The following is a 25620-nucleotide window of genomic DNA, read 5'->3' as shown; positions in this document are numbered from 1 at the left end:
TCCCGGGGCGGTTGTGCGGGGCGCCTTGCCCTCTGGGCAGTGAGCGGGTCCTCAGGGCTCAGTTCTGGTGCTGTTTTAGCGCGGCGACCACAGCAGTGCCGCTGTGCCCCACGGTGCCCACCTGTTTCATTCCTGGGGACGGTAGTTTGGTCACTGGGCCGGGGTGGGCTCTGCCCTTCGCCCTGCCATGACTGTGTTCCTCATTGTCCAGGGGAAGCACCTTTTGGTGCCGTTCTCATTATTCTTATCGCCTACTAATTTTAACATCCATTACTATGAGGTTTGTGAAATGGTGATTTTTTTTCCACCTCTATTTTCTCTACTTAGCTGTTGGAATTCCACTTCTAGAGCTTTACGTTGTATTCTTTGAAATGAGGGCCATAAAGGCTTTGTTAATGGCAGCGGCAGGACGACTGGGAGGGGCCTGAAGCCCAGACATCCCAAATATGAATGCTATTTAAAATGTCCTCCGTGCTCGTTCGCACAAAGGCGGGGAAGACAGGAGGGGTTTCACTTGCCTGGGGAGCCCCCCTAGCTTTGGCCCTGGCCCCCCAAGTCTCTCCTGTTTCCGAGGACTCGGCGGTCAAACCCCGAATGTTTGGAGAGGTCGGGAAGGCCGACACCAACGTGACAAGCGGGACGCTCTGCTGCCCGAGCCCTTCAAGCCGCAATGGCGAGGGGAATTCGCAAGATCGATTCTCCTCGTGGAATGTTACTCCCGACACGGCCAAGTTGGAGGAGTCGCCCTATGAAAGCTCGCAGCCCCAAACCTAGTGTGTGAAGAAATCATTAGTCTGAGTTTCTCATTGCTAAAACACGATTCTCTCTACCCGGAGGTTTTCTCATCAAAAACTGTCATTTTAAGCCTATGAGCTCTTTTCTCTATTCTCCTAATTTCTTACTTCACGAGATGTCCGCGAAGCCCAGCGGGGACGCTCCCGGGTGCCCTCAGCCCCCTGCGGCAGCGCTCAGTGTGGCCGCCCCGCCCCGCCCTGTTGGTCACTTCTCGGTCGCACCGCGGCGACCCTCGGCCGCCTGCCCACCACGGTTTCCCCCCAGGGCGCCTTAAAGTAGATTTCAGAATGCAAACGTGGGCGCAGGCTTGGGGAGGGGCACGCACCCAGCCCCCGCGCTGGCCGCACCGAGGGAGGAACTGCGGTCGTGGCACTCGGGGGTCGTTTGGACGAGACATGAGCCGCGTGGACGGCTGCGGCTCAGGACGGCCTTTGTGCTCGCCGTCCCTCAGCCAGCGCCTTACAGTTGGCGACAGCCAGAGCGAGGCGGGCAGAACGTGTTCACTCCGGGGCCCTCCCTGCACCCCAAGTCCGCAGGTGGACTCGCGGCCGCGCGGCAGGTCACCCCGGGGCCCTCCCTGCACCCTAAGTCCGCAGGCGGACTCGCGGCCGCGCGGCAGGTCACCCCGGGGCCCTCCCTGCACCCCAAGTCCACACTCGGACTCGCGGCAGGTCACCCCGGGGCCCTCCCTGCACCCCAAGTCCACAGGCGGACTCGCGGCCGCGCGGCAGGTCACCCCGGGGCCCTCCCTGCACCCCAAGTCCACACTCGGACTCGCGGCCGCGCGGCAGGTCACCCCGGGGCCCTCCCTGCACCCCAAGTCCACACTCGGACTCGCGGCCGCGCGGCAGGTCACCCCGGGGCCCTCCCTGCACCCCAAGTCCACACTCGGACTCGCAGCAGCGCGGCAGTTCACTCCGGGGCCTTCCCTGCACCCCAAGTCCACACTCGGACTCGCGGCCGCGCGGCAGCCTGTAGGGCCGCGGCACGTGGCAGCGTCCCCCTGGCTTCGGAAACGCCGCCGCCATCCCTGGTTGGGCGCCAAGCGCAGCCTCGGAGCAGCCCCGGGATGGGGCCCCAGGCGCGCGGGCGATGGCGGCGGGGGAGGGGAGGTCACGTGGTCCCCGCCGCCCCGCCCGCTGCCGCGTCACGTGGTCTCCGGGCAGCGCTTGGCTTTGGGGACGTGCAAGAGTGGATGGAAAATGGACCGGGCGTGGCTTCCCGGTGTGGGACGCCTTGCTTGTTTTTCTCCTCGTAACTCGTTCATCTCGATGTCCGAACACGTACGCCGAGTTTCCCGCTTCTCGCGGCCCGCCGCCCCGGCCACTGGGCCCCCACTTCCGCCCGGGCGCGGGCCGGGGCGGGGGCCGGGGCGGCCGACCCCTCCTGCGCGGCAGCCACGCGGCCTCCCTGGGGACCAGGCGCGGCCCAGCCCCCGTGGCCCACAGCCCGTTTCACGTTTCAAGGAAACGGTTCGAGCGATTTCCCGGCGCAGCCTCCCCTCTCAGGGGCGGCTGGAGTGCCGGGCCGGAGCCAGCGGCCCCGAAAGGGGTCCCCGCGGCAGGCGCCAGGGCGTTGCCGCCACGTCGGCGCCGGAGGAGCCGGTGCGCGGCCGCGTGGCGCCCCGGGAGGGACCGCGTGCGCTTGCCAAGGAGCCGCGCGCGGGGGCGCGGGAGCGCGGGGGCGCGGGAGCCCGCCCGGCCGCGGGGGCGCGCGGGGGCCCGCCGAGCACGCGGCTGCCTGCCGCCGCTTCCACCTTGGCGGCAAGGCGGGCGAGCCTGGATTTTTTTTTCCGCCGAGAGCCCAGAAAGACTGGAGACGTTCCATTCCGTGTTAAACATTTAAAAATCATAAACACGCTTTCTCAAGGCGAAGTCACTTTGGAGGTGGAAAAGCTACTTTGAGATGAATTCCCGCGGGGCAGTGGTGCAGAGGGTGCCGTGTGGCCGTCAGGGTCCGGGAGGTCCTGGCCGCGGCTCGGGAGGGCGCGGCCTGTGGGTGTCCCGGGTCCCCCTCGGCGCCCTGTGGGTGTCCCCGTCCCCCTCCTCGCCATGTGGTGTCCCCGGTCCCCCTCTGCGCCATGTGGGTGTCCCTGTCCCCCTCTGCGCCCTGTGGGTGTCCCTTCGGCGCCATGTGGGTGTCCCCGGTCCCCCTCGGCACCCTGTGGGTGTCCCCGTCCCCCTCGGCATCCTGTGGGTGTCCCCGTCCCCCTCGGCGCCCTGTGGTGTCCCCTCGTCCCCCTCTGCGCCATGTGGGTGTCCCTGTCCCCCTCGGCGCCCTGTGGGTGTCCCCGTCCCCCTCGGCGCCCTGTGGGTGTCCCCGTCCCCCTCGGCGCCCTGTGGTGTCCCCTCGTCCCCCTCTGCGCCATGTGGGTGTCCCCTCGTCCCCCTCCTCGCTATGTGGGTGTCCACATCACCCTCGGCGCCCTGTGGGCGTCCCCGTCCCCCTCGGCGCCCTGTGGGTGTCCCTCCTCCCCCATGGCGCCCTGTGGGTGTCCCCGGTCCCCCTCGGCGCCCTGTGGGTGTCCCTCCTCCCCCATGGCGCCCTGTGGGTGTCCCCGGTCCCCCTCGGCGCCCTGTGGGTGTCCCCAGGATGTTTCGCCGCCCACGCCACGCTGCTCGTGCCACGCGTGAGCTCAAGCCCTGAAACCCCCGCTAAAAGTGCGGTCGAGTGTGGAATTCACTGGTTGCACGCACAAGGGTGTGTGTGAGCGGACACGGAGTCGGGCCGCTCCCGCCGCCGGCCCGGATTCGTGGCATTCCTGCCGAGGGGCCCCGCGCCGCGAGCTCGACTCGGGTTTTTTTTTTTTTTTTTTAAACGGGAGGGAGGGACAGCACACGGCTTCATGCCTTTTTGGGAGAGGGGAGAGGAAGAATTTGAAAAATGCGAGCTGACCGTTTTAAACAACCGAGTTGGAACGGACGACAGCTCCCTCCCCCACCCCCGCCCCCCTCTGGACTTCGCCCCGTGCCGTGTGCAACGCACACAATGTGGTTAACTAAAATATTTCTTAGAAAAGAGAATTGACCGAGCTGATTTCGAACACTTTTAAGTTCCATAGCGATAAAGATACTGAGTTTAAGGATCACGGGCACACAGCGCCTCACGGCCCGCGGACGCAGGCCCCGGTTCCCGCGCGGGCCGTTAGCTCCGAGTGGGGGTCGCCGCGTTCCGCGTTCCCGCCGGCGGGAAGCCTGTGTGTTGGGACTGGAATCTGAACCTTGGAATGTGACCGAGGTATAGACCTCCTCTCCCCCGCCTACCATGCAGCGCCCTGTGCATTTCTCGTAGCCTTTAACGGTCGACACGCTCAAGTATTAAACGAAAAAAATACTTACTTTTTAAGATTTTTAAGAAAGAAACGCTCGTTAACTTTTTTTAAATAAAAGTCATGCTGATTCAACGCTGTTTGATCTGATCCTAATTCTGCGCTCTACCAATCTGTGCGACCTGCGGCACTAAAAGTAGAAATTATTTGAGAACTGTGTTGTCTGCTTAGGCCCAGCAGTAGGAGTTTTTAAATGGCGGGAGCGCGGTCATTTTGTCCTGCTGGCGTGGCCCTGCTGCACCTTTAAGACATGGACCTAACCTCCTAGGGCCTGCTGGTGGTGTGTATTTGTCTGCTTGTCACTTCTGCCTGCCAGGTAGGACTGGGCCTGGTGGAAGCCTCCGAGGCCGCCAGTGGACTCTCTGTGATTACGAGAGGCGTGAAGGTGTGTTGTGCACGTTGGTTGGAAGCCTGCACCCTGAAGTCAGATTCCGAGATCGGAATTCCAGGTCTACCTTCGGTAATCTGTGTGGCGCTAGACAAGCCAGTTTCTCCGTGCCCCAGGCTCTGGTGCTGAAGATAGGAAAATAGCAGGCCCTCCCTCGTGGGGTTGTTGAGATTAAATCAGAGAGCACGTGCCAGGCTCTCAGCACCCGTAAGATGGGTGCCCCGTAAGTGGCAGTAGGTGCCTTGTGACTGCTCGTAGCACAGTCACCGTTCATGGCGCTTTCATGGAACGCCGTAGTCTATGCAGCAGCAAGTGAGACTTGTGAGAGTTGAATTTTGTTGTGAGGTCGGACATGCCTTTGGTTGTTCTCAGGCAGACCAGAGAAGAAACTGAGCCAGCGCGCTGCGGTTTATTGTATCCCTCATCATCTAAAAATGGCCTCTTAGATTTTTATCATTTCTTTTCCTTTTTTAGGAAGAGGCAGAGGGATAATTTTCCATAGTACTTTAGTTATATATTACTCACTTAATAACAACTCACTATCGAAATATAGAAAATTGCTTAGCCTGCAGGAAACTCCTTTCTGTTATTTGACTCATTTGCTTCCGTGTATACTTCGCCTAATGCCAAAGAGAATTTGAGGCCGCTTTCAATTAAAAAGTGGGGGAGGACGGTGTTGTGGCACAGCAGGTTAGCCACGACTTTGGATACCCACCTCTCATCAGAGTGCCTCGTTTAATTCGTTTCCTGCTAATGAACATGGGAGACAGCAGAGGATGACCCAGGTCCTCGGGCTCCTGCCACCATGCAGGAGACCCTGGTAGAATTCCCAGCTTCTGGCTTCCACCTGGCCCAGCCCTGGCTGTCGCAGGTATTTGGGAGTGATCTAGTATATGGAAGATCCATCTTCCTCCTCTCTCTCTCTCTCTCTCTCTCTCTCTCTCTCTCTCTCTCTCTCTCCAATAAATAAATATACAAATCTGTAAACACAAACACCCACACAGACCTGAACAGCTGAGTTACCAAGGTGACCACACTGGACGGGAGACGGTTCTTCCTCAATCTAGCTCCTCTGGGATTCTCAGTGACCAGGGACAGAAAGGAAACAGTGAAATCCATGTGTGGGTGCACAGACTCCCCCTCCCTCCCGTTTATTCCCAATTCAAGAGCTTTAAGAACATTTGTGTAAGTCACAGTCTAAGGTTAAATCGACAGCTGATTCTACCAGTGTGTAAGACCCTCTGGAAGGAGTTAGGAGGCCGGTGAACAGAAAACAAAAAAGAATAACGTCCCAGGCCTCAGAGAGCTTAGCTGCGTATCTACAAATCACTGGGGACACAGGCAGGGTACCCTAGTAACAGAGACAGCGAGAGGAACATTCAGCGTAAAATACAGCTTTTTTCTGGAATTGTGGTTAAATGCACATGACATTTACCATGTTCACAGCGTCAGACGTGCAGTTGTGTAACACGACTGCTGCTGTGCAACCCTCGCCACCACCCATCTCCAAAACACTCCTCACCTTGTGCGGCCGAAAGCAAACCTAGCAAACATGGGCTCCACCTTCGCCCCTCCCTCCGGCCGTGCCCCCCATCTCCCCCGCTGTCTCTCAGGATACACGTGGGTGATGGGAAGAAGGGAGGATGCCGTGATGTGAAATGATGAGAGCGAAAGGAGTGGCACCCACCTGGAGATGGTGGCCAGGAGAGGCCACTTGGGGGTGATGAGAGCAGCAGGTGGACAGTGGCAGAAGACTGAAGCCAAGTGGCGTGTGTTAAGGCCCAGAGACAGGAGATGGTTTGCCTGCCTCGTGAAAAAGAAAGGAGCCAGTGTGGTTACAGCAGGGAGCGTGAGTGCCAAGGATGTGGATCGCCAGTGTGATTTGGTAATGTCTCCCACTGCGCCCTGGACTGAAATGATTCACCTGCAGCCCCCCTGTCAGCACAGACTCAGAGCAGCATCCCAGGAAACTGAGTCCTCCTCCCTGATGTGCCCGAGCGTCTCCCTTGCCCCGGGCTCTGAGAGGGCAGTCTGAGGAGAGCACACGGCTGGCGTGCTGCTGACGCCCTCCTTGCCGTGGCTGTGGCCTTGAAGGGTGGCGTAAGGACGAAGGAGTGTCTTCCGGGCACTGCAATTGGTATGATTTTTGTGAAGCAACAGCGGTGGGTTCTGGACGGCAGAGGTGCAGGGGACGGGAGCTCTGGTGGTTCCCTTACCAGCTGGCTGTCTTGCCACCTGCATACCTAGGAGCAGGCCTAGGACACAGGGCACGAAGCCAGTGCTGTTTGCAAACAACCTGCATACATTCTTTGTGTGTGTGTGGTTTTTTTTTTTTTTTTCTTTTTCCAATTTGAAGGTCCAACCCACCAACTGATCCTTTGGGAAGGAGGTGCCTTTGACCTCGACAGTTACAGCAGCAGATTCTTTTACGTAGCCGTCAGGTCAGCCTCGGAGTGGCTTCTGTGTAACACCCCGACTTTGGGGAGCCTCTCACTGAGCCTGATGTCGGGAAGCTGTTTGCAGGACGTTGTTGAATGAGGTTGCATTGTCCATTTATTGGAGCATCCCTGAATGCTTATCACAAATTCTGACATCACTACGTTGTTTGCGGTCCCGCTCCCCCCTTGTCGGCCGGGTAATTAACAACAAGGGACTGTGTCTTCGCAGGAAGGAACTTGTAATCTTGTTGCTGTGGCCAGAGAGTTTCTATCTCATTGAGTAGTCGAATAAAATTGTATGGGAGTGGGGCCGGCACTGTGACACAGCAGGCGAAGTCGTTGCCGACATCCCACATGGGAGCTGGTTTGAGTCCCGGCTGCTCCACTTCCCATCTGTCTCCTGCTCATGTGCCTGGGAAAGCAGTGGAGGATGGCCCAAGTACGTGGACCGCTGCCACCCACACAGCAGACCCGGCTGGAGTTCAAGGCTCCTGACTTCAGCCTGTCCCAGCCCTAGCCATTGTGAACTACCAGATCGAGGATACCTCTCTCTTTTTCTCTCTCTAATTCTGCCTTTCAAAAATAAATACATTTTTAAAAATTGTATAGGAGCCCAATAATGAGAGATTAATTTTTTTGGTTTTTGAAGAAACAAAATAATTTGGAACATGCAAGATTCTTTTGTGTGTGTGTGCATGTGTGTGTGTAGGCATATATATAAAATTTTTTAAAGTGGAGAAACAGGGCAACACAAAGAGCTCATGTCTGTTGGTTCATTCCCCAAATGCCCACAATGGCTGAAGCTGGGCTATGGCGGGAGTATTTGTGCAGGGGTGGAATTGGAAATATTTTAGATTTCTGTCCTTTTCTTTTTTTCTTTCTTAACCACGCAACCCTTCACGCAAAGTGAAATCATCTGTGGATCCTAGTGTAGGAGACCAATCAGGTACCTGGCAGTCGGTCTCCCCGCTGGCCCCATGAGGCATCCCTGGAGAATCAGGGAAAAGAGAGCCACAGCGTGAGATGTCACTGCTTCCACTCCATACATACCTCTGCCGAGCAGGCAGAGAATTGGCAGAATCAGGAGCCAGCCTTGGGTCAGGTAATAGTAGCTAATGTCAGCACAGCACCTGCTGTATGCTGGGAGGCAGGCCCAGCACTGGTTTGCCACATTTAGTCCTGCAGAAGTTACGTGGCGGTATCCTGTGTTTTATGTGCATATAGAGAGAACAGAGTCCCTTGGACACACAGAACTGGGATATAAACTTCTGTCTCACTCCAGAACCAATGTTCTTGAGCCTTAGTGCAAAGCTTCTCTTGTGCTCTGTCTCCAAAAATAGAGGATTTAAGCTTCTCAAAATTTTAAACACTGACTCTGCCTAAAACCCGTCTTTAAAAAAAGAGACAGACTGACAGACAGACAGACATGACCTGGGCCTTTAAAAATGTGGCCAAGCTGGCACATGAATGGCGTAGGCTGTTTCTAAGTTGTTGCTTTAAATATTGCCAGCATAGCTTCTGGGTTGGTAGTCTTGTTTGCTCTGTGATGTATTTTTGACAGTCTTTATGTGCAGACGAATGCGACCTTGTGCCACCACGCCCGTCCTCCTAGAAGGGAGACTGTTGAGGGGCCACCGTAAGTTGACGTGACTGACAATGCTTCAAATGCATAACCTGAGACACATTTTTCCAATTCTTCTATGTCCTCACTGATAATTTTCTCAAAGTCTCTTCACTGGGTTTGGAACCAAGTGAAAGACTTATCTTTAGATTTGTACTGTCAGTGCCCTTGCCTGTACAGTGAGAAGACAGAGAAGGAAAACCTCACATATGGGAGATAAGATCCATGGCCACTTGGTCTTGGAGGCCTAAGGTACGTATTAATTTGCAGGCTGCTTTTATTCATCAAAGAGCAAAAGCATCTAACGGGCCAGGACACTTGTCGGTTCCACCTCTGCTCCTGTGTGCGCCATGAGACGTGAAAGCAAGCCAGAATTTGAAAGTATCAGATGGGGATGAAGCTGTTTTTCTAGCACCTGGCTAATGTAATAGAGAGTGTTTATGCTTTGTTTTTCTGGCGTTGGGTTCTCTATGTAGGTGGCAGGAGATTTCCTGTTAAGCGTTGCGCGTTCCAGGGCAGGAGGACTTGCGTGTGTGTCCTCTGTTGTCACAGCTACAGGAGGGGAGGTTCCCTCACGCTCTGTTCCCGTGTGTGTAGGTGGAGGCTGGGTAACACAGAGAGTGTCCTTTCAGCCCCCCAGCTGTCGGCAGCTCGCAGGTATGTCAGTGAAAATGAGAACAATGGCGTTTGTAGGAATTCCGAATACTGAGTCTTGGAGGCAGATAACCCTTTCCCTAGGAGTGCACTCTGGTCGGAGTTGCTGCCTGCAATACCTCGTGGGTGAAACGGATATTTCGAGCATGGCTGAACTTATTCAGAGGCCCGCGGCGCTTCCTCTACCGGGTTTAGAAATTTCAAAGGACGGGGGTGGAGGGGGCCGGAATTATGGGCATGCAAAGTGGCGAGGCCAGGAGGATGGAAGTAACAGGTTCAAAGTGTGCCTTCTGTGCCCGGCAGAGCTCTCGCGTGGGCTGAGAATGTTAATTGGGGAAGATAAGGTCTTAGATACGGCCTTCCCATCTGCAAAGCAAGAGAACTTGGACTTGAGGGAAAGTTTAGATGCTGTTTATTTAGGTAGGAGTAATAGGAGTGCAGTGGGGAGAACATACTTTCGTTTTTGTTTGTGGGCATATATTTTGAGATTTATTTGTTTATTTTGAAAGAGTTACAGAGAGAATCTTCCATCTAGTTGTTTACTCCCCATATGGCCGCAACAATGAGTGGTGGGCCAGGCTGAAGCTAGAAGCCAGGAGCTTCTTCCTGGTCTCCCACGTGGATGCAGGGGCCTAAGCACTTGGGCCATCTTCCACTGCCTTCCCAGGTCATCAACAGGGAGCCGGATCAGAAGTGGAGCAGCTGGGACATGAACGGCGCCGTAAGGGAGGCCTGTGTACCAGGCGGTGGCTTCACCTGCTGCACCACACACTGGCCCTGAGAACATGTATTTGATTTGCTTTCTTCAGACGGAGAGAAGTGTGTCTGTGCAATGAAGACAAGTGTGGCTGGGGGAAAAAATGCATCCACTAGCAGTTCCAGTACTGGGAAATCCACGTCAAAATTAGTATTAACTAATTATTAAATTAAGTATTAAATTAGAGCCGTAGGTTGTTTTTCAAAAGGAGTTTTGTATTTTTAAAGGTTGAGAGGCGGTGCTCTTTGCAGGAGTGGGGGCCCCAGGGTGCCCTGTGTCTGAGGCTGGACACCTGGGTCTTTGCGGGTGGGGTGGCTGTCATAGCCTGCAGCCACTTTCCTCACCTGCCAGAGGCAGGCCTTGGGCTGGATGCCGCGGTCTTGAGTTGCTTTCAGATCCAGAATGCGGTGACTCTGCCTTGGGTATTCATCTCATTTCAAAGATGCCCCCTGGCTCTCTGTGCCAGCCTGGGGGTGGGAGCACCTTTCCTGGGCCCCAGGTGAGCGGGGGCCCGAGTAGCTGTCTCGACGCTGGCATCTGCTGCAGTGAACACACGCTGACTGCAGCCTTCACCCTGCATTTCAGGTCACTCCGACTGTTTGCAAAACATGTTCTCTTTTTCTGTCACTTGCCAGGACTTGTCCTCTCTATGAGTAGAACACAAATACATCCTGAGGGATGTTGTGCCCCAGTGTGCGAGGCTGTGGCTTCCGCACCCCAGCCTCCTGGGGCCCTCCACTGCCCAGGAACACAGATGCCCGGGGCCCGCAGGACACCGCAGTGGTTCTGACGGGAATCGGAAGCTGCTGCATCACTTACAGAAGATGACTCTAGAACGCTTTCAGATCTCGGCTCTCCCGATACTCAAGTCCAGAGTTTTGGATCTAATTTTTGAAGGAGACATTGATGCTGCAGCCTGCGTCTTAAAGAGGCTGAACAAGTTTATAGATACAGTGTACATTTAAGATCCCAGGAAGAGGAGGAGCCAGAAACATTAGGAGACAGGAGATAATGCAAATGGCAAAAAATAAAAAAAAAAGATGGGTAAAAAAGATCTGCCCTCACCAGCAGCCATAGACTTGAAGAGAAATATAAGTTTCCCCCTCTGAAATGGGAAAAGAAGAAAAAATGGGATTATGTGCCTTTTTTTAACTTTTTCTGAAGATTTGCCACTCTCGAAACTGTATCAAGAAGGTATGTGGTCTCTAGAAACATTCTTTTTCTTTTTTTAAGATTTATTTACTTATTTGAAAGACTTAGAGGGAGAAATAGATCCTCTGTCTGCTGGTTCCCTTCCCTAGTGGCCACAATGGCCAGTACTGAACCAGGAGCTTCTTCTGGGTCTCCCACATAGGTGGCAGGGGCTCAGGCACTCTGCTAATTTCCCAGACCATCAGCAGGAGCTGGATCCGGAAGTAGAGCAGCTGAGACGTGAACTGGTGGCCATACAAGATGCTGGCATTGCAGGCAAAGGCCTTACTCCCTATGCCACAGCACCAAACCCTAGAAGCATTCTTTAGAAGAATGTGGCTTTGCAGAATCGTGAGCTCATTGAACAAGTGTGTCTCCTCCTAAGGAGACAGCTGGGGAGGGGCCGTTCCTGGCCATGTATTTCATGCCTATGAAGAGGCTTCACTCTGATGTGTGCACTCGTGCAGGTATGTGTGTGAAAGTCTGATTTCTGCAGAAACCATAAAAGTCCACCTCCACAGGGACCTGGTACATCTATCACAGTTTCCTGGTAAACAATTCTGCTGCTGTTGGCAAAATTTCATCCAAAACACTGCGTGCTGTTCTCTAAATAGCAATTTCCCTTCAAGAGGCTGTGTTCAGTGAAGTCACATAAATTGTGTTGACGTCAGTGTTTACGCGTATGGAAAGCAGCCGCTGCAAGGTGTCACTCCAGCCTTGCACCGATTTTGCTACCAAAATCGATAGGAGGCGTGATTCGCGTTAGCCACACCTGCACAGGTGCGTGCCGTAGCCTGGATCCCTGGGTCAACACCAGCCAGCTATGTAATTGCCCAGACGTGGGCTCTAACGCCTGTGTTAAAAGATGCAGCCGAAACCACAAAGTTGGAGGCCTCTCCCTCTGAGCTTGGCCTCCCCTCGGCGGAAACAGCCCCCGGTTTGTCCGTAGGAGACGCAGGCCTGCCTTGTTAGGAAGTCAGCAACATGGAGGGGCCCACAATGCCTCACATAACTCTGTGTACAGTAACAGAGAGTGGAACTCGGGCCGTAAGCACGAACGAGCAGACGAGTTATAAATATAGAATACGCTCTCAATTCCACTTCAGTTAGTCATGGAGGGACAGTGTGCGTTTTATAAACTTATAAGGAATATACAAACAGTTCCAAATTTAAAGTGACTTGGAGTAGCTTTTAAGTGTGCGAAAAGAGTATTTTTTCCACCCTGTCCTTTTAAGTAGCTGTGAACAGGCAGGAGTAAAGGATCGGTGTCTTTCTGTGCTCGTGCTGCGCCCAGCGCAAGGGGGAGAGCTGCGGGAGCCACTGCTCCCGGGGACTCTCCTGTCTTTGGAGAAAGACTCCAAAACAGTGCAGAGGGACGGGCTGAGTCATGAGTGGTGGCCCATGCTGACCGCTGCAGCACGTTGCTTCCTGCCTGGATGCCACCCTGTGTACCCTCCTCATCTTTGATTAATTTTTTTTCCACATGCAAACTTGTCTGTTTGTCCCAAACTTTTGTTGGAATTTGAATGTGAAGACCTTTTTAAGAAAGGTGTATTTATTTACTTGAAAGGCAGAATTATAAGAAAGAGAGAAATGGGGGGCGGGTCTTGCATTTGCTGCTTCACTCCCCAGATGACTACAACGGTCAGGGATGGGCCAGGGTGAAGCCAGGAACCAGGCACTCCATCTCGGTCTCCCACATGGGTGCAGGGGCCCAGGTGCTTGGAATGTCGTCCACTGCTTTCCCAGCGCGTTGGCAGGGAGCTGGATCTGAAGCAAAGCAGCCGAGACTGACTGGAGCCAGCACTCCTACAGGATGCCCGTGTCACAGACATAACCTGCTACGCCACAGCACTGGCCCTGAATGTAGGATTTAAAAGAACATTTGGAAAATTGTAAAGTACAAAAGACTTTTTTAAAAGAGTTTACTTATTTATTTGAGAGGTAGAGTTACAGACAGTGAGAGGGAGTGACAGAGAAAAATCATTTTTATAAGACTATTTTGTTGTATAAAATAATAGTCAAAGCAGTAGATGTTCTTCATGTCCTGTCGTAACATACTGTGTTTTTTAAACATTTTAAGGTATACAAACTTCCTGCCTTTCAGACCTTCCAGTTTAGGAGCAGAGTGATTCTGCCCATCCTGCGCCCCCCCCCCCATGCCCGCTGCCCACCTGTGTTACCTTGCTTCCTGTTACTGTGACGCAGGACGCCCTCCTGGGCTGTTCCTGCGGAGCTCACAGCTTTCGTCTGTCTCTGTGGCGTGTTCTTCTCAGTGCAGCTGGTGCTAAGAGAGGAGGGTCGTGCAGCTGTGACCTTGCCTTCACAGGTTAGGGCCTGTGACTCTTTTTTCCCTGATAGCAAAGGATAGCACACAATTTAGACAGTGTGATAGGGTTATCAAATCCTTCTTCCTTTACAGTAAATCTAGAATGTACATAGAGTTGGGGATCCTAAGCCCCTCTCAGCAACTGTCGCCAGGCGCACCTGTGACTTTGTCATTACCTGTTGATTCACAGTCTTACAGGGCTGATTCCCTATGGCGTGGTTCATGCAAGTCAAAACTTATGAATGAAAATGAAAAGGAATGAAATACTGATAAAAGCTGCACCAAGGGTGCAGTGTGGAAACCATATGCTGAGGGCAAGGAAGCCAGACCCAAAGACCACCTGCCGCACCACCGCGTCCCTGTGAAAGGCCAGGGTCCAGAAAGCCAGATGCATCAGGCAGGAAGGAGATCTGTGGGTGCCTGGGGTTATGGAGGGATAGGGGAATGGCTGCAGGCACAGGGGTGTCCTTTGGGCTAATGAAAATATTCTTTTTTTAAAAAAAGATTTATTTATTTATTTGAGAGGCAGAGTTACAGAGAGAGGGGCAATCAGAGAGAGGGAGAGAAAGGTCTTCCATCTGCTGGTTCACTTCCCAAATGGCCACAATGGCCAGAGCTGAGCTGATCCAAAGCCAGGAGCCAGGAGCTTCTTTCAAGTCTCCCACATGCGTGCAGGGGCCCAAGCACTTGGGCCATCTTCCACTGCTTTCCCAGGCCAGCAGGGAGCTGGACTGGAAGTGGAGCAGCTGGGACAGGGACCAGCGCCCTTTAGGATGCCAGTGCTGAAGATGGAGGCTTAACCTACTGCACTACAGTGCCAGCCCCCATGATGAAAATATGTTAAGATTGTGAGAGTTTGTACTATTCTGTGTATATATTAAAAGCCATTGTACACTTTCCGTGGATAAACTGTAGCTCATAGCTTTTCTAAAACATGTCTGAAGGGAGGAAGGACCCGTCGCCTCCTGCGTCCACCAGCCTGCAGGAGGTCTGAGCCGCCTGCCCCTCAGCCTCTCACCTTCCTATGGTCCCTGCATTGCCTTCTGCACCGACGGCCTCTCTGTCCTACTCTTAGCGTTTAGCTCCCAAGTCTCTGTAATGACGATGCTCTTTGTAACTCGCCTCCCTCTGGTTTCTTGGTTGCCCTTTTTGCCACGTGTATTTGTTTGTTTTCTACTTTGTCAATGCTCTGCTCAGCTCTGCTTGTTAGTTCCTGAGATTGAAATGGACCCAATGGGCATTGTCGGTAGGTAGACAACTGTTTCTTTTGGTCATTAGTGAAATGCTCACAGTGACAGTCCGCAGCCCCACCTTGTGGCTTACCTTCTGTCTCAAAGAGCGAGCCCCCGCCTGGCCCTCAGACGTTGCTGTCAGCCTGGATTGTGTGCTCAGCCGAGGTGAGGGCATGGCTGTTGGGCTTTTCCTTCTCCTGCATGGCAGAGGTTGTGGTCCAGCTGAGCTGTATGCGTGGACGAAGAGAATGAACTCTCACTACCTAATTGCTTTAGGCAGACTTGTCGGGGTGGAACTGGCCCTGGGGGCCGTTGAGTTGAGCCTTCCTGGGTCTGGTTGGCTTCCAGGGAGCACGACACTTGCGTGTAGGTACATGAGCTCTTTAGGGTGTGCTGCAGGACCCAGGGCCTCCCCTAGAGGGGCTGCTCTGCTACTCCAGGACCACAGCTGAGCCGTGGCCCTGGCTGCAAACCCTAACTAGACCCAGCCGTGCAGGTTTGTGCTCAGAAATGTTCCTGAGGCTTCCATTTGCCATAACCCAATCAATAAAGCAAGCTCGCAGTGCACATTGTCTCCGTATTGTCCCTCAGGTGCCCGGCTCTCCCAGAGTGTGTGTCCGTCAGGTTTTGTCCTCACACAGTCTTTAAGCAGGCTCATGGCTTTGCTCTTCCTAAGGGGTGCAGGCTTACAGGGAAGAGTAGGATGTGAGGAGCTCCCGGGGTGCTTTGCTTAGACAGCGGGGAGGCGCTGGAGCAGTGGCCAGCTCCAGTCGTGTGGGCAGCAGCTTCCGGCCACGGTCAGGGAGACCAGGGTGAGGAGCTCAGGTTTGTGTCTTTATAGTTGCCCGTCCCAGACAAGCTGTTTAGGCTCTCAGTTCCTTCCATATGACCGTTGACAGGTAAGGATGGTGACAATGGACCTTGGGTAATTGTTGGGGACAAGTGTGTGTGAGAGAAATAACATATATAAAACGCTTACTCTAGCAGGCATATGGGCAGCATTCAGTGTATAGTGTCAATCGCACTCACATAGGAGTCCTAGATTCACATGAGTATGTTGACACGAGGCATCTTCAAGGTCAGAGTGACTCCCGCAGTCTGCTTGGTCCTGGAAGATCCCTGCTGGTGCGTGGAGGAACTTAGGATTGGTGCTACCGGGCAGTGGAGCAGGGCTTTCTCTAATTTGATGTCCCTGAACATAGCCCGATGGGTCACCTGGGTTTTACAGAGCAGGGTTTTGAGCTGATGCGAGACTGGCCCAGGCAGATCTCATGGCCCCAGGTGCTCCTGGCACATGACTGCCTGCTTCTGCGTGCTATGAAGCAGTCCCGGAACCCGGTGCCGCCTCACAAGCGATGGGAGTGGTGTGGTGAGCAGTGCGTGTTGCCCTCTTGGTTTTTGAAGGTGGGGCCTTTGGGAGGTAATTAGGGTGAGGCAGGGCCGTAAGCACACACACACACACACATGAACAGTGTATATATGTTTGCATGTGCACACATGTAAGTGTGTGTGTCATTTGCATTTGACTTTGTGGAGCTAAGCATTTCCTAGGAATCCTGCTTGTCTGTTCCAGCAGGTTTATGTCAAGAACATCACAGTGATAAGCTGGAGTGAGATACAGCAGCTCTCTCTGAGCCTGGAAAGCCTGTGTGGCGTCTCCATTGCTCTACTGCCTTTGAAAGAGATCGGGCTTGGTCTGTTTTCTGCTGCTGTAACAAAATACCTGGGGCTGAGTGGTTTATAGAGAAAAGGGATTTACGGCTCAGCCTCCTGGAGGCGGGGAAGTCCCAGCGCCTGGTACCGGACCTCTAGCTGCCCCGTTGTCACCTGGTGGCGTCCCACAGTTAGAGCATGGGTGCCAGCGTGGTCCCCAATAAAGCCACCAACCCCATCCTGGGCCCCCTGTTCTTCTAACCCTAGTTGCTTCCCAAAGACCCCACTGTCAAATACCATCAACATGTGAAGTCTAGTTGGAGTCCCCACCCTGAGATACCATCTCAGTGGCAACCAGATTTCCATACGTGGACTTGAAGAGCACGCATTCGAATCAGAGCAGTATCCTGGGTGATGGGGTGGGCGGAGGTATGCACGAGAGGAGATTGATTACCGTACCAGCCGAGGGCATCCTAGCACACCCGCCAAGCCGAGTGGACACAGTCCCGCCCTGGACAGCTGTCCTTACCTGGGCCCGCCTTGGGCCCCCGGGCATCTCTGCACCCGATGCCGGCTCCTAGGGATGGTGTCCTACCCTCTGTCCAAACTACAGCTTTCAGCCGGACGGCAGGGGGTCTGTGTACCTTCCTGGGTAAGCAGCAGTGTGACCTTCTCTCTGTGTGGCTGATTACAAAGAGAAAGCAGCAGGGTCAACCTGAGTTAGCCTCTTTGTCCCTAGGCCCTCACGACCAGTGTGCCTTGTTGTCCTTCTCCTGTACTGTGTGTCTGTGGGGAGGGGGCGGGGAAGGCTGGAAACCAGGCCTGAAGTCCCACTTCCTTGCAGTCTCCGTCTCCCCACCCACCGTGACCCTGGCCCTGACTTGCGGCCCTGACCGCTCCTGATGGCATTGGTGCGGCCGCGGGCCGGGCATTTTCCCTTGGGTGGCTGCACGGAAACAACACATCCCACACGGAACTGATCCTTCTGTACGGGGAAAAAAAAAAAAAAAGAAAGAAACCCTCCTCAAAGTGTGTCTTTCCCAGGCACCACGGCACCACGTCCGCCATCTGTGCTGCCGCCCCCTTGATCTGGGCCATTGCCACTGCCAGGAGAGATGGCTGCCGGCTAATGTGGACCGCTGCTCAGAATGGTCCCTGTTCTCCCAAGGTAGTCCGCACCCCTGCTGGTGGAGTCCCAGGTGCTGCCCCCCGCCCCCAGCTCCCCTGCCTCTGTCCAGTTGCTCTGAGTTTTCCTCTCTCCCCCGGTTCCTCGGCCCACTCTCCCCAGTGGCTCTGCCACCATTCCCAGGCACCTGCCAGCTCCTGCTCACTTGTCAGGCTCTGGCCTGGAAGTCCCTTCCCTGGGCAACTGCCCTACTCAGCCTTTTGCTTGCCCTTCTCGGTCCTCCCCCGGTGGGGGTGGGGAGGACTCAGGCTGTGAGCCCCAGCAGGGCCAGGCTGAGTCCCTGAGCCTGCAGGACCCAGCCTGGGGCCAGGCTGTGAAGGTCACCTGGAGCCTCTCTCACTCCCTCTCCTCCGACTGCCTGGGGCCTCGCTGAGGGGAGGAGGGGCCGACCCTTGGATCCACTGACCAGGCCAGAAACCCCCCTCCCTTCCCCATCTCCTTCCCCACTGCCCCTCCCTGTGGTCTGAGGATTCAGTTCCTTTCCTTGCAAGGCAAGAGAAGCTAAGATCTGTGTCTCTCTGATGCCCCCTGGCGGCCGAAATCCACTTTCCTGGCGTTAGCAGCGCTGGATCTCGGAGCCTGAGGCTGTCTCCCTCCTTCTCTGGGGCACGTGGATCTTAGGGCAACCAGAGTAGCGAAGATGTCCCTAAACCGCCCTGGGTGTTGATTGAGAACTTCACCTGATTGGAGCATCCCCGAGCTAGTTCCGTCCTGCAGGAATGATCTGGGATGAAACTGCGTGGTGAGGAATTCTGTGGCCGAGAGCCCTTCCTGCATTTCTCCTGAGGGGGCTGCCTCCTCTCTGCTCTTCCACCAGGACACGTTAGTATCGTGCACATTTAAAAAACAGTTTCCTGTAGCTGAAGCTCGTTAAAGAATTTACGGGCAAGAATAAAAATAATAATAATAAAAAAAAAACCTAGAAAGACTTTAATAACTGCAAGGACCCTGGGGTGGAAGAGGGGTAAAGGCTGATGTATGGGAGGTTTTTTCCTGTCCCCAAAAATGAAGAGAATGAGCTTTTAAATGCAGCGCTGTGTTTTATGTGATTGTGACCCCAGGCCAGTCTTTTTCGTGGTCAGTGTGGGACATGTTGTTTGCTTTCCCAGCAATTTAGATAGGCATTTTGTTGTTGTTGTTTTTATTGTGGGCCATTGTCAGAATTGCAAGGACTGGCAACATCTCCTGGACAAAATCAATTCGCTTTCCCTCTGTTATCTGTTACTGTACGGTAGACTCCGTGTTCCTCTTAGTATTTAGAAGTTGAAGTGCTCCACGTGCCCCCTCCTCGCGGATGCTAGAGAAGGGGTTCCCTCCCTCTCCCCCGTGGCGCCATGGTTGGGGAGTTGGTACTGCACTCAGTGTAAAGTTTTGTCATCTGCTGGCTTGACTCACCGCCTGGGGCTTTTCAAGAAATCTCTAAGCAGTCCTGAACACTAATAGTATTTATATACATTGAGATGAGGCAGAATTTAAGGCAGTCCTGTGGGGCCGGCTGCAGGATGTGTGATCCCAGACCTCTCCACTGGTTCCCCAGAACGCTCACTGTGTGTCTCAGCAAGGGGGACCCCCAGCTTCCATCCCCGGGGCCACCACTCATCGGAAGTGTCCTCCTCCCCATCACGCCCCACCCTCACTCCCCACAGACTGTGCATAGCTTCAGGTCCCTTCACCTTGTGGCAGCTTCGCTGGAATTCCTTCTGAAGCTGCACCCACCGCGAAAACCAGTGCAGCTCCCCACACTGTGGCTTGTTGCGGCAGCGACCGACTGACCCCACGGGGAGGCCGCAGTGGACACTGCGCTGGCCTCTGTCCCGAGGGATGTGAGATGTGAAATGCGGGCACTGGGTGAGGTGTCTTTGTTCATTTTCATCCTGCAAAAGTGCGACGTTTATATCGGGGTGCGATCCATGGCAAGCACATTTGTGGGGGCATTTTTCTGTTTTCTTTTTTAAATGCTCCCCAGTGTTTATTACCACTCGAGTAACTAATTGATCTTAATGTCTCTTGTTTCTCATTTTATGTCACGTTTTCTTGAAATTGTACGTGAGGAAAAGAGGACGCTGCAAGGGGATACTGGTCTACCTTAGTCTCAGTGATAGTGAGATCGCGGGGTAGCTCCCCTCTCTCCTCTGCTCACAAAGCCGGATGGTGCTGGCCCAGCACAGAGCCAGCTCTGGGAATCCAGGGCTCCGAGCAGGCTGTGTGTGTGTGTACACCACTGCTGGCACCTGTTGGAAGGCGACCCTGAACCTCGTTTGTGTGTTTGGTTTGTTGAACTTCTCGGATCCGTGTGATACCTGGTGAGCTTGCAGCAGCCCACTTGTGTTACGTGAGACTCCATCTGCAATGTTCTTTATTCCTCTCATCTTCCTGCTTTCATCTCCAGCCTCATCACTGCACAGTCTTCTCTGGAGCTCAGAGCCTGGGCTACACCAGCACCTGCACTCAGTCCTGTCCCACGTGGTGTGTCGTCCATCCCTGGAGGACAGGGACTGCCTGGCGAGCAGGTGCAGCACACGCCCAGTCAACAGTTCTGCATGGACAGAAAACCAAAGGACAGACGGACTTAATTCTGTTGTCCCAAACACTCGAAATCAGGATATGTAATTTCAAGATTTCTTTAGATCTTACCCTTGAAGTGACTTCCATAAGTTACTACGTGAAATTAAGAAATCATTTAACCCATTTGATAATGAGATGTCTTTAAGGGAGAGTTTTGATGAGAAGAGTGTGTGTATGTGTGTTCTGTAAATATGTGAGCCTTGCAAATTCAGGTTTGTGTTCTCCTTAAGACAGTCACTTCGGTAGGTAGTAAATGCAGCTGCACGCTTGCGGAGCTCCACACGTAAGCTTTCCTGTGTGATCACGGGGAGTCAGCTGCTCAGTATTCTTGTGTAGGTTAGTTCTGAGAAGCAGGCAGAAGCAGTCGCGAGAGAATTCCGCGGAAGGAAGCGACACAATCCAACAGGAATTGTTTTCTTCTTCCCTGATAGTTCTGAAGCTGTGTCTCAGTTGGGGTTGCTTCCATGTGACAAATGGCCTAAAACTCTGTCTGCGGAGAAGTCTGGAGGGGAGCAGTCCAGGGTTCCCCCGTGGCTCCACACTCCTGGGGACCAGGTCATTCCACCTTGCTCCAACATTCCTAGTGGGTCACCTTGTGATCCCACAGGGCTGTTGGAGCACCCACGTGTTAGTCTGCATTCCAGCCAGCAGGAGGCAGAAGCGAGGCCCTCTCTGTTTTAGGGAGTCTTTCAGGAGATTCCAGTCCTAAAGCTTGCTGACATCTCGCTGGTCCCTTTTTGCCAAGCGGCTGGTAACTAGTATCTCGCTGGCTCTTAACACACCCAAATAAAAATTACCACAAAGGATAAGGCCGATGCCTAGTGGAAGGCAACCTGTTGTTTGTGCTAAAGGATTATTTCAAAGGAGAAAGCTGCGAGTCCCCTTCAGCTTGGCAGCATCAGGAGAGTTGGTTTGCTTTCTTTGGACTTGAATGCCCAAGTTCTGATACCTGTTTCTAAATTCACCCTTTGAAGTGAAACAGGAACTCTTGGATGCAGCTAGTAGGTGTGTCTATTGGTACGATCTTTCCTGAGGACAGCTTGAGTCAGCCGGATCAATTCTGGGCATTGATCCTGATGAAATATGAAGGGTGCTCGTGGAGACTGCGGCACTGACTGTAATAATAAAAAGTTGAGGCTAAAGGAGGTACCCAGAGTGGGCGACAGGCGCACCAGATGATGGACACCCTGCAAGGGGATGTGGTGCTGCTGTTTAATGATGGTGGAACTCAGTCTATTATGCTGAGAAAAAAATAAATAAAATGCTTTCAGAATAGCTTAGCCTGTGTTACTAGTTATCTGTGTTTATATGCCCTTGCACGTGCATAAGAAAGGACCTGGGTTGGGGGTCCTCAAGCTATTTATAAAGGTCCTTTTATGGGCAGGTGGGCTTCCGTGTTCGTTGTGTTCTTTCCTAGCTGTAATTTCTGATTGTTTTTGAGCACACATTTTTATTATGAGAAAACACAAATAATAGAATCTTCACTCAATATTGCATGCCAGAATATAAAATATACACATTTAAATAATTTTGTATTGTTTTCCTACTGAAGGAAAATAGGCCGTGTATAATGCAAACCAGACTTCCTGTTTTGTTGATTTATATTTTATTTACGAGTAAGGCTAACAGCCCGTGGAGTGTGATCGTTGCAGCATCATTATGGAAATAACCGCCAGCTCATCTGTTTTGGATGTAAATTGTGGATTTGTGGATTCTAGACACTGGTTTCATTTAACTTGAGCAAGGAGGGGCTTGCAGGAGGTGGTTCCTGACGTCTTCTGGCCTCTGGTCTCAGAGGGCCTGTCCATCCCTCTGCGTTCTTGTGCGTGACCCGGGGTGGTTTCTCGGTGACCTGCTAGGTTACCACTCGGGGTGAACTTTCTATCCTTGCTGGGCTGGGGCAAACTTTTGACAGGGTACAAGAGACCCGCTTTGCGAAAGCTATTCTGCAGACCCGAATGGTGCCACCTTGCTGTTGTAGTCTAACCATAATAAGCAGGCATTTGTGCACAGTAAGGCTTTCAGGGGTTTTCATTGAGGGACTGACTTGGAATCCAGAAAGATCAAAGCACGGTGCTTGTGGAAGTACTGGTCTGGGGCTTCCCCAGGGTCACCTGCGCCTAGGCAGCCTTCTCATTGGATAGTGTCAATCCCACCTACAGATGGAAAGGGAGAGGTCAGGGTGCCAGGGCTGAGGACTGGACCCAGACCAGGCGAGGCGCCCCCTCGCGGTGGTGGGGCTCCCTGCAGCCTCATGTGGCTTTCTCCCCAGGGAGCCTTCCAGTGCTGTGGGAGCCCCCAGGTGACCCAGCAGGATGCTGGAGGCCGCGGGTCCCCCACGCCATCTCACAGCCCTCTCCCCTTTGTCCTCGCAGTGTGCCCCAGCGCGTGCGGGAAGCGGGCGTGCACCGAGAACAACGAATGCTGCCACCCCGAGTGCCTGGGCAGCTGCCACGCGCCTGACGACGACACGGCCTGCGTCGCCTGCCGCCACTACTATTTCTCCGGCGTCTGCGTGCCCGCCTGCCCGCCCAACACCTACCGATTCGAGGGCTGGCGCTGCGTGGACCGCGACTTCTGCGCCAACATCCCCAATGCCGATGGCGGCGACTCCGAGGGCTTTGTCATCCACGACGGCGAGTGCATGCAGGAGTGCCCGTCGGGCTTCATCCGCAACGGCAGCCAGAGGTGAGTGGTCCCACGGCCCCCGAGGGCACGCACGGCCGGGGGACCCTCGGGTGGGTCCGTTGTAGAGGGCTGGTGGAACCTGGATTCTTGATGAGACTCTGGGAGCGAGTGGCATGTTTCTGTGCATCCCCCCACATACACACACACACGCACACACTTGAGATTGAGGACCTGGCTTGCGGGGTTCATGTGCTGTGCGTGTGCGGAGCTGGGACTGTAGGTGAAGCCTGTCTACCCGGTGCTGCTCCACGCTCCCCCAGTGCAGGCTCTGGGAGTGCCAGGGGTGCGAGGAGACAAGGCTGTGCTGGCACCAAGCGGCTGCCACCTCTCAGTGTGGGCTCAGGGCACACACAGTGACTTTCAAGTGGGAGCACCTCTGCCCCCTCACACCCTTCAGCTCCACCCCCCCCCACACTTTTCTGTGCTCCCTCCTTTGTCTTCATGGATGCGAGACTTCACCCAGAAAGGGGCGCCTGAGAACAGGCACCAGCGTCTGTGTGTGCCCACGGGACTGCTGGGGACTGTCCTAGGCTTCTACAGAAGAGGCGCTGGTGTGGTGACCTCCACTGTGGACGCGACAGAAGAGTCGAGGTCTAGGGCTGCTGTCGCCTCCCCTGGAGTGGGCAGAGAACTTAGAGGGTCGTTCTGTTGTCCTGGGCCCAGTGCCTCCATCATTGTTGGCACCAGGGGCCCTTCTGCCGCTGGGGTCTTCAAAGTAACTCTATTCTGCAAATAGGACAGAGCGTTGGAAAAGGGAACTCCGATTCTCAGTACCACTTCTGCAAACAACAGGAAGCAGTTCTCCGTGGAGAGGGGCTGTTTGCAACGTGGTGTTTGGAGACGTCGCTCCTCTCGTAGGCTCACTTCCAAATAGAAAACAAAACTTGCATTCTTTGGAAGTATTGCACGTCAGGCAGCTTTCTGCTGGTTCTAATTTCTGTGAACACTGTCACAGGAAACAGAACGTGTGGAAGGCTTTGAGATGATACTGGGCCAAGAACTGGAATGAGCCGTAAAGTGTACAGATTCCACCTAAAATTACGTCTGCCGTCTTCTGCCTTCATTGTACCGGCAGTCTTAGAAGATAAATGGGGCTTTACCAAGGCCCACCTTGGGCCCTAGGGCCAAGTCTGGCACCCAGGGGAGGCTCAGCCCCAGTTCTCACTTCCCCTTCCTCCTGGAGCTGGAGGGGAGGGCCAGGGCAGGTGGTCTGGGGGCTCAGCGTGGGGCGGTTGTCCTGCAGCAGCCAGGGTGGTGGGCAGCGCCTTTGGTCTTCAGTGCATTCCTCGAAGAACCAAGCCTGGCCGTCTGTTCACAAGTACACATACACCCTTTCCATTTCATTTTATTGTTTTTTTTTTTTTAAAGATTTATTTATTTATTTGAAAAGTGGTGTTACAGAGAGGGAGAGGTGGAGGCAGAGAGAGAGAGAGAATCTTCCATCCACTGGTTCACTCCCCAAATGGCTGCAAGCTGGAGCTGGGCAGATCCAAAGCCAGGTGCTTCTTCCAGGTCTCCCAGCGGGTACAGGGGCCCAAGGACTTGGGCCATCTTCCACTGCTTTCCCAGGGGCATTAGCAGGGAGCTGGATTGGAAGTGGAGCAGCTGGGACTCCGGCTGGTGCCCACATGGGTTGCTGGCGCTGTAGGTGGTGGCTTAACCCGCTATGCCACAGCACCAGCCCCACTTTTTCCATTTTAAGATAAAACTCCAACAAGAAATAATAAATCCCCCTCTCCTAGCCTTTGAGGCCGATTTAACACTCACTTTAAACATATATGTTTAGTACTTGTAATACTAGGGTGGATTTGAGGACGCTTAAATATATACCACGTGCTTAGAACACTCCCTTAGGAAAACAGGTGTTTCAGAGCCAGGTGATCCCTAGACATTTTGTCAGTGTGTACGTGTGCATGTGTGTGTCTGTGTCAGAAATTCCTGTTTGATTAAAAGATGGAGGGGAACTAAACATGCAGCTGCCTTGCAATCCTGGACATTTGTCCAAGAGAAATGAAAATGCTAAATGTCGACCCAAAATCATGTACGCTTTTATTCCTATAGCAACTTCCTTTGTAGTGGCCACAATGTGGAGCACTGAGATGCTCTGTGGTGGGTAAGTGACGAAGCAAACTGTGCACCCACACCGTGGACTATTGCTCAGCAAGAAAAAGGAACAAACCATCAAAACACACACTTGGCTGGGTCTCAAGGACATTATGCTGTGTGAAAAAAAAAAAAGCTGATCGCTAAAGGTCACCTACTGTATAATTCCACTTATGTAACAGTCTCCAAATGACAGGATGATAGACAAGGAGGACAGTTCAGTGGTTGCCAGGAGTTGGGAATTCTGGGTGCGGAGGTGCCCATGCCTGGGTAGGGAGCACGAGGGCGATCTTTGTGGCAGTGTCTTGCCTGCCTTGGGGTCACGCAGACCTGCACGGCGATGCGATGGCACAGGGCCGCGCACACGCTGTGGCAGTGTTCATTTCCTGGTTTTCCTAGGGCAAGATCATCACGTTAGATGTGGTGACCACGGGAGGAAATCAGGTGAAGGGTGCCTGAGGTCTCTGTACCATCTCTGCAACTTTGTGAACCTACAGCTATTTCAAGATGCAAAGGGTTTAAAAATGGAAGCCGCACGAGATTCTGCGGCATCTGAGTAATTAAGAAACAAGAGAGGCGGCGTGTGGCACAGCGGTTGCACGCTAGTGAGGATGCCCACCTCCCGTCTCAGAGCGCCTGGGCTTGAGTCCTGGCTACGATCCTCATCCCAGCTTCCTGCTAATGCACACTCT

General features: G+C 53.7%; 1 protein-coding gene across 3 annotated transcripts in view; it reads left to right on the top strand.

The window, feature by feature from the left end:
* The window catches only part of IGF1R (insulin like growth factor 1 receptor), a 248852-nt gene that overhangs the window by 179702 nt on the left and 43530 nt on the right, over positions 1-25620 (top strand). For all 3 annotated transcript variants that reach the window (XM_008248786.3, XM_017337784.3, XM_017337786.3), the window contains exon 3: positions 22513-22825. In XM_008248786.3, coding sequence (XP_008247008.1) covers positions 22513-22825 — 313 coding nt within the window. The remainder of the gene's footprint in view (positions 1-22512; positions 22826-25620) is intronic.

The sequence above is a fragment of the Oryctolagus cuniculus genome, chromosome 12 (genome assembly GCF_964237555.1).
Source record: "Oryctolagus cuniculus chromosome 12, mOryCun1.1, whole genome shotgun sequence".
In the NCBI taxonomy this organism is placed as follows: Eukaryota; Metazoa; Chordata; class Mammalia; order Lagomorpha; family Leporidae; genus Oryctolagus; species Oryctolagus cuniculus.
Note: the sequence above shows the minus strand (reverse complement) of the source record. Positions and strands in the feature narration are given on the sequence as shown.